At 41.3% G+C, this 9,437-nt stretch overlaps 1 protein-coding gene across 1 annotated transcript; it reads left to right on the top strand.

Moving 5' to 3' along the window:
- Positions 1 to 1,016: 1,016 nt before the first annotated feature.
- Positions 1,017 to 3,167, top strand: LRRN1 (leucine rich repeat neuronal 1). Its single transcript, XM_065642758.1, has one exon. The coding sequence runs from the start codon at positions 1,017 to 1,019 to the stop codon at positions 3,165 to 3,167; it is 2,151 nt and encodes a 716-aa protein (XP_065498830.1).
- Positions 3,168 to 9,437: the final 6,270 nt, after the last annotated feature.

Here is a 9,437-nt window from a genome sequence, read left to right as displayed (position 1 = left end):
GAGAAAGTTTTTACTAAGATCTTAGATTTTCCTTGGATGTGTATTTAAAGACCCACGACAGAACAGATTTTCTGAGGTACACTGGACACCATTGGGTTAATTTAAATATACTATTGCATGACTAACTTCAGGCTAAGAAGACATACTGTGGTTTGCACAGTAATTTGCAGTTTTGGTAAACGATTCACGTATGATGCAGAATGCAGTACAAACAGCTAAAATAGAGACAGTATATTCACTTGATCAAATTTACTGGTTTTGTTTGGTGCTTAGCTGGATTAAATCTAAGCTGTTATCTGGACCCTATTTGATTAACTCAGAAGAATTTTGGCAAAGTTTGTATGCGTTTAGCTTGAACCTTATAAACCAACATCTTCCTGAGCCTTAATCCCACCCACCTGAGACCTGGGCCCCAGGGACAGCTCTGGCCCTGACTCTCATCGGGATTTCTCTCTGAACACCTGTTTCAGACTTTGCTGCATTCACAAGCACATCCTCGGTCTTCTGCATTTCTCGAGCCATCCAACCAAATACTACAAAGTAAAATTGAAACGTATCCCAAAGTTTTATTTTCAGATGATTGCATACATGGTTACAGTCACTCACCTGGGAACTATCATGTAGATCAGAGTTCCAAACCCTACATGACTTAACTATACCAGATCAGGATATTCATAAGAGAGATGAATGTCAAAATAATGATTGTTTTCACATATTTTTCTTTAAAGGATGAAAAACTTAAATAATGTATGAACTCTATATGAGATGAGCATAACATATACCCTAATCTGTTTTCAGGAACGTCTTCAGACACTGATTTGCAGAAGATTCCGGAACATAAAGGAGCAGCTGAGCGTCTTCAGACTTCTCTAAACTCCAAAAATCATCTGTAACCTTCTGGATGTCCAAGCCTTTCACCTTAAACTTTAAGCTTTATGTTTTCTGCCTGATAACGAACTGCACTTTCAATCTGTTACTTTAAGGGGCTGAGGAGCTGAACTCACTGGCTGACCAGCATGGCGAAGCTTAGCGTTGTTTTAACTGTTTGCCAGTTGGTGCTAGAGTTGTTAATGAATTCATTAACTGAGTCTTCCGTACAGAGTAACGAATGTCCACAGCTTTGTGTATGTGAAATCAGGCCTTGGTTTACACCACAGTCAACATACAGGGAAGCCACAACAGTTGACTGCAATGACCTTCGATTAACAAAAATCCCCAGCAATCTTTCCAGTGACACTCAAGTCCTTCTGTTACAAAGCAACAACATTGCAAAGACCACAGATGAACTCCAACAGCTGTTTAATTTAACAGAATTGGATTTTTCACAAAATAACTTCACCAGTATCAAAGATGTGGGGCTCTCTAATCTCACTCAACTTACTACTTTGCACCTGGAGGAAAACCAGATAACAGAGATGACCGACTACTGCTTGCAAGACCTTTGCAATCTTCAGGAGCTATATATAAATCACAACCAGATCAGCAGCATTTCTGCAAATGCATTCGCTGGCCTGAAGAATCTTTTGAGATTACATCTCAACTCCAACAAATTAAAGGTTATTGACAGCCGTTGGTTTGATTCTACTCCTAACTTAGAGATTCTCATGATTGGAGAAAATCCAGTGATTGGAATATTAGATATGAACTTCAAACCACTCTCAAACTTAAGGAGTCTAGTTTTGGCAGGTATGTATCTCACAGACATTCCTGGCAATGCCTTAGTAGGCTTGGATAGTCTTGAAAGTCTTTCCTTCTATGACAACAAATTGGTAAAAGTTCCTCAGCTTGCACTTGAGAAAGTTCCAAATTTAAAATTCCTGGATCTCAACAAAAATCCGATTCACAAAATTCAAGAAGGTGATTTTAAAAATATGCTCAGATTGAAAGAGCTTGGAATCAATAATATGGGAGAACTCGTTTCTGTTGATAGGTATGCGCTGGACAACCTGCCTGAACTTACCAAGCTTGAAGCCACCAACAATCCAAAGCTGTCTTACATACATCGTTTGGCATTTCGCAACGTTCCTGCCCTGGAGAGCCTGATGCTGAACAACAACGCCTTGAATGCAGTCTACCAAAAGACGGTGGAATCCCTTCCGAACTTGCGTGAGATCAGTATCCACAGCAACCCGCTCAGGTGCGACTGTGTCATTCACTGGATCAACTCAAACAAAACTAATATCCGTTTCATGGAACCTCTATCCATGTTTTGTGCTATGCCTCCAGAATACAGAGGCCAGCAGGTGAAGGAAGTGTTGACACAGGATTCAAACGAACAGTGTCTTCCAATGATCTCTCATGAGACCTTTCCAAATCACTTAAACTTGGACATCGGCATGACGGTGTTTTTAGATTGTCGGGCCATGGCAGAACCTGAGCCAGAAATTTACTGGGTCACTCCTCTGGGTAATAAAGTGACTGTCGAAAGTCTGTCTGACAAGTACAAGCTGAGTAGTGAAGGCACCTTGGAAATCTCCAACATCCAGGTTGAAGACTCTGGGAGATACACCTGTGTTGCTCAAAACGTAGAAGGGGCTGACACAAGGGTCGCTACGATCCGGGTGAACGGAACGCTTTTGGATGGTACCCAGGTTCTGAAAATCTATGTTAAGCAAGCTGAATCGCATTCAATCTTAGTTTCTTGGAAAGTTAATTCCAATGTCATGACTTCCAATTTAAAATGGTCATCAGCCACTATGAAGATTGACAACCCACACATTACGTACACTGCGAGGGTCCCAGTTGATGTACATGAATATAACCTCACGCATTTACAACCTTCTACAGATTATGAAGTGTGTCTAACTGTGTCAAATATCCATCAGCAAACACAGAAATCCTGCGTTAACGTTACAACAAAAAATGCAGCTTTTGCACTAGATATTTCAGACCAAGATACCAGCACCGCCCTCGCGGCAGTAATGGGATCCATGTTTGCTGTCATCAGCCTCGCCTCCATTTCTGTTTATATTGCAAAAAGATTTAAGAGAAAAAACTACCACCACTCATTGAAAAAATATATGCAAAAGACCTCTTCAATCCCACTGAACGAGCTCTACCCGCCACTCATTAATCTCTGGGAAGGTGACAGTGAAAAGGACAAGGATGGTTCTGCAGAGACCAAGCCAACCCAAGTTGACACATCCAGAAGCTATTACATGTGGTAACTCAGAGGATATTTTGCTTCTGGTAGTAAGGAGCACAAAGACTTTTTTGCTTTATTCTGCAAAAATGAGAAGTTGAAGACTTCTGTATTTTTGACTTTGCTAGTTTGTGGCAGAGTGGTGAGGACAGGTGGATATTTCAGAATTTTTTAGTATAGCGTATCGCAATTGTTTGACACAAATGGCAGCTTCACCTAGCTTCCGATTTTTCCCCCCCTTTTTTTTTTTTAGTTATTGTGCTAAACTTACTGCTGTTCTAACTACAGTGCTGAATAAAATTAACCAGAGGCTGGGGTGACCCTGGGATCCCACAGTAGCACAACCCCATTCTTCTGAAGCCATCAGTGGAGCACGGGATCTCCCAACGCAAACACGGTTCTGAAACTGCATCGACCTCGGGCTGGAAGCTCCGGACTCATACACTGAGCACAGGAGACCTCAGATGACGTTAGCTGACTGTACTGTAATGTTGTATCAACTGATTTGAATGTTTTTGACTTTGAACAATGAGTTTTCTTTTTTTTTCTTTTTATTTTTGTAGTAGTTGAAAAGGCTTAGGTAAAGCTAACAGGCAATAGAAATAGGTACATCCAATTTTTTAATGTAACAGACTAAATGTTAATTGTTCTTTTATTCTTTTTATTATATTTAGTAGACACTTTTGAAGAATACTAGAGTTTTGTTGTGTTTAAATCACCAACACATGGTGTTTAATGAAGGCAGAGCTATAATAAATTTAGTTTGGTTCCAATTTTTTATTTTAGAAGTCACAATAATGTATTCGGTTTAGATGTCACTAGTTTGACTGGTGATCATGTTTTGACATAAAATATATCCAAAATGTTATATAAAAATATCGTGGTTTTTTTTCTTGATGGAATTACGTTTCAACAAAGTTCCAATTTTTTTTGTATGCACATATTTTAACAGCAGTGTTTTCTCTGCACTAGATGCAAAATATTGACAATAATTTAATCAGAAAAATGTATCGGTATGGCCTTTAGACTGTAAGTCACATGCAGAATCAAAACTGTTTGGCATAAGGTACACAGCAAAAATAACTCACAGAGTATGTAACAAAACATTCTGCTTTTTGTATACTTTTCTGTTTATATTCTGAGCTAAGATATAAATGAAGCTGACATTTAGCTGTCATAATGATCATTAGGTCAAAGAAAACAACTCAGTGCTATGAAATTGAAATAAAACAGTTGAATCTGGTATATACTTAAAACAAACAAAAGTGAATTGGATTAACATTCCTTCAAAAGCAGAGATTTAAGATAGCTACAACTAACAAAGTCATATGCTTGGGTCCAATATGAAGCATTACTTTTTACAGGCTTAAAATTAACGCCTACTCTAAGTATTTTACTGAATTAATATGGTAAAAGTGCAAAACCTCAGAAAGCAGCGGTGTTTCTGTGTGTGCACTGGGTATAATATAAACGCGTAGTTTACACTTGAACCTACAGAAGCTTTGTACGTTGTCTTTTCTGAATCCATGCAAGTTCTCGGCAGGGACTGCACAGAGTCACGAGCAGGGCGGGTTCTGGTGCAGGACATGGTTCCACCCGCACCAGACCCCTCAGCAGAAAGCACAGAATTTTCTACTCTTTATGACCACTATCAATGTGCAACTTTTTAAATGTTTTTACATACCAAATACGTTCTTGGTAAGTAAAAGTTAATTGTTAAAATAATGGATGTGCCTGGGTTTTGGGACTGTTTGAAGTTTTCTGACTCGCTACCTTCTCAAATATATCAAAGACCCCCCCAAATTTACAGATAGCTTCAAACTTCTTTTTCCCCTTCAGCCAACTATCTAACAGTGAAAAAGTTATCAGCATAGTTTCATTAATAAGCTGCTTGGGTGCAAAAACTTCAGTACATCTCTTGGATACATGCCTTGTTGGTCTTACATTTCAAGATAAAGCTGAGTGAAGCTATTAATTATGCATTTAAATCAAGTACTTATGCTGCTATACACAATCTTTTATATTTTCGTGAGATCTCATACATTTTTAATCAGGTGACAATTAGATGTTAGGATTAGGCAAGTGTCTTTTGATCATGGAGAAATACCACAGTGGAAGCATTTATTCATCACCTTCTGTATTTGTTTCTAATGTTAATGGAAAATTTCTTCTTGCCTTTTTCTCCCAAATACCTTCAGAGCAATAATTATCATCTTGTCTATACACCATTCTAACCTTAAAACTGCCTCTATTATTATAGCAGACATGATGAATTAAAACTGAGATCTCTTTTGCAGTGAAGATTCACTCTCGTTTTTCCAGAGAAAAGGACACAGGACAAGGCTGACAGCAAAATTATGGCTTCCAACTTGCGTGACATCATTAAATTGCCTTTAGAAAACAATTAACCGAGCAGGTGTCGGATGGTGCAGAGCAAACCCCTTTCTCCACGATCCCCTCAGCTTCCTGCAGCACCTGTCCAGCTATACCATAAGATCATGCAAAGCCCATGGTGCTCTGAGCCTCCATCAAACTTGTGGAAGAACACGTGACTTTGGGTTCAAGGTGCTGGTTCATCTATCGCCATCAGCCAAGCTAAGCACGGGGCTACGCTCCGAAACAGCGATCCTGCTCTTCCTCCTCCCTGCGCCCACCTCCCATCCCGGGTTACACACAGCTTGGGGATCTACCTGCCTTCTGAACGTGCTCATATCGACCAGTCCTGCCTGGTGGAGACAGACCACACTGAGAACTTTGCTCTATGTGTGTGTGTGTGTGTGTGTCTGAATTTGTTTTCTCCTGGTTATCTTCTGCAGTTTGGGCAGTTTCGGAAACACAGTGACTGGCAAAAAGGAAGGCGGCAGGGACAGCAGGACAAAGCAGCACTCGACAGTCTGATCAGCAATCGCCACCAGCGGCTGGGGGTACGGGAAGTAAAGCAATGTTCATCGTGTTCCTTTCCACTGGGGAAATAACGGGCCTTTTGTTCCCTGCAGACCTATTTGGCAGTTTTATGTCATTTGTTATCTTTTTAGAGCAATGCTGCTCAAGAACAGCAGGAGCAAACAGCCTTATGACAGGCACGCGCTTCTCCAGGATGTGCTGAGCCGCAGGTATCAGGGTACGGATGGTGCGGGGACTCAGGAGAGACGCAGGTTACCTGAGAGCAGCCGAGCCGCAAGAAGCACCTAATGAATGCAGGACATTCTGCACACACGGCCACCAGGGAGAACTATTTCCAGCCTTGTAAACTGACCCCTTAGAATTCTGTACAGATCCCACAGAAATTCAAAATTTTGCTAATAAAAGAAAAAAGTGTGTAAGAGATTAATCACATGTGGCATATAATCTTAGTAAATAACCTTCAACCTTGTGCTAGCAGTTTTCTGCTTGCAGTTTATTGTAAGCAAAAATAAAAATACTCTGCCTAATTGCCTTCAAAATGTATTTGCATCTTCTATTCACTGAAGACAAAAAAACCCACCCCCAGTTTGCTCAGAATTGAGGCTGGCCACTTTAAAAACAGTATGGGAAAAAACCGTTATCTTTCATTTGGCTAACAGTTTAGAAATGCTGTGTAAGAGTGGGTATTTCATACCCAGCTAAACTTCTGCAGTGTTACTTCTACTTGATTGCCCAATAATAAAATATTTCAGTCTCCTGAAGAGTAAATACCTCACTCAAATGTAGTATGCGGTACTCCAGCTAAATCCACTTTTCATTTCCTCACCTAAATCATAATACCCTGTTGGATTGAGAGGGGATATTTTCACCCATGAACCACTGGACGTGGTCTTGGAATGAAGCGCGCAAATACACCAATACTTTCATAGAGCCACGATCTGCCCTCTGGCCCTGCCTCATAAATACGCACTGATTTAGTTACTAAAACAAGGTTATGAAGAGAAAAGGACAACAGTTTGGGCCACTGGTTTCATAAACGGGTTAAAACTGGAAATAGGTCAGCAAATCTGAGATACAGGGAGAAACGCATAAACCTGCCATATTGGCACTGACCAGCTGGGACAGAAGTGATAAAAAGGAGCATCTTGTTGTGGTGTTGAGTTTAAATTAGGCAACTCCTTTTGCTTAGTGCTGGCAACCTTGAAAACAAGACAAACCACTGCAATGAAATTCCTGAATTTAAGCGGGATAGGCTGCTGGGGGCTGCTGCACCATCTCCACCACAGCCCGTGCACCCTGTATGGAACAGGACAATCCACTTGCGACACTTCTTCTAATCACCTCGCCATCCTGCAAAGCATCACGATGGACATGTGCACAATGCGCGAGTCGTGGTGGAAAAGCAGACAGGCATATGGGACTGGTGCTGGAGGAGCTGTTTCACAGTCCACCCACCACACTAGGAACAGCTGTTTGCTACACTGTGATTCTGCTCCACGACCCACCACCGAAATGAGTGCCAGGAATTGCTGCTGCTGCTGGAATTTGCCTTCTCACACTCACCGTGCCGACGGCACAACTGCTGCAGCCCTGGCGCCCGCAGCTGCGGAAACCCCGACATGCAAACATGCTCCCATCAAACTTCTTTCTTCAGGAAAACCCAGAGTGCCTGAGCTGAGATACCAAACGCTGTTACACATAGCCCTTGGGAAAATACGGCAGTGTGTCCCCGCAAAAAAAGATTCTACCGCTACCAAAAGCCCGAGGTAACATTTCTTTGCAGCATCATACAGAAATGAATGTTTTGTGTTTCCCCTGAACTGTCAACCATTTAATCTTCTCCTTTTCTGCTGTAATTAGTGCAAGTTTTCACATTTGAGACTTTTTATCCACCCTGTAGTCAGCCTTCCCCCAGCCTCATCCTGCCTCACGCTCTTCTGCCACTCAAGGGCAAATCCTCCAGAGCTTTGGTCATCACAAGGTCTCAAGAGATTACACTAAAGGACTTATAATTCATATTTAACTTTGCAGATACCTGTTTTCTCCACCAACCTTTCTCACTTCGCCTAACTCTTGTGTTTTTTAGCCGTCTCCCCTGCGAGACCTCGCTGACCGCTGTCTGTCAGTCGGAGTCAGATGAAGGATGCGCTGCCCTGTCACCTCCCCACTCCCCGCCAACGCACACAACTCGGCTGCCCCTTAGCAAAACCCCAGACGTCTTCCCGCAGCCCTCCACTCCAGTTCTTTATCCGCCCTTATTCCTGAGCACATTATGACCCTCTGTTATGTTTTCCACTGGTACAAAAGCAACAAAAGACTTAATTTTTCTTTCTAGTAAGGTAAAGGAGATTTACCATGAAATTTGTACTATTGTATATTTATATCAAGTAGACCAAAGGAATTCTGAATCACAACAGAAGAGTCAGAACAACAGCTTTTGAAATACATGAAAATAAATACTTTGGAAAAGCTGGAACTGGTCATTAAGTAACATTTTCAAAAGCAATTAAATTACTTGAGAGCTTACATCTCATTAAGTTCAGTGGAACATTAGGTGCAAAATCAGGTAAATGAGATTTTTCTCAAGTGCAGCTGGAAATATTAACTTCCTTTAAATTCTGAGCAGCTGTGAAGCGTCTTCTGTGGAATTAACATGGATTTTTTTCAGAAATCACTTGAAACCATAATTTTGATCTCAGTTATAGGGGTAGAGGGGTGGGATTTAGATCCTGTCATCCTCAGTGGAGTTACCGATTTGCCGTGACCTATATAAGGTCTACATCTTTAAAAACTGCAGTTCCAGGTTTGTGCTCACAATTGGAGTCAAAGCTTTTGGCAGATTCTTTAAACAGTAGCGTTTTCTACTGCAGCCTGTTTTGCCGGACTTGATTTCAAGCAAGAATTAATGTATCAGAAAAGATCAGGGTGGGGAACAAAGAAGAAAGATCACTGGAGTACTGGCTACTTTCAGGTTTGAACAAGATCATTAAACGTGAACAACCCCAAAGACTCCGCAGTGTGTTCACAGGCTGTGCAACCCAATAATACAGGTCATTTACAAACCTATTGCTCTCAAACATGAACAAGAGAAGTGCTCATAACTAATTGTTTGTTTCAGGTATGAAATTACCCTTTTATCCTTCATATTCCATTTGAAGAGTTCTCTATAATAATAATAATAATAATAAAAAGGACTACACATCCTGTACTCAATTACATGTTTGTCTTTCACTGCAAATCAACGTAGGCGCAGAGAATACAGATGTGCGGGCAGCTGCTGCAGCCTGGCACGAATGCTTTCAGCCAGGCTAGGAACAAACAACCCCAGTCCCCGTGTCTGAGGTTTACATGGTGACACATGGTTCACATGGCAATGTATCGAGGCTGCCAC

The sequence above is a fragment of the Caloenas nicobarica genome, chromosome 11 (genome assembly GCF_036013445.1).
Source record: "Caloenas nicobarica isolate bCalNic1 chromosome 11, bCalNic1.hap1, whole genome shotgun sequence".
Taxonomy (NCBI): Eukaryota; Metazoa; Chordata; class Aves; order Columbiformes; family Columbidae; genus Caloenas; species Caloenas nicobarica.
Note: the sequence above shows the minus strand (reverse complement) of the source record. Positions and strands in the feature narration are given on the sequence as shown.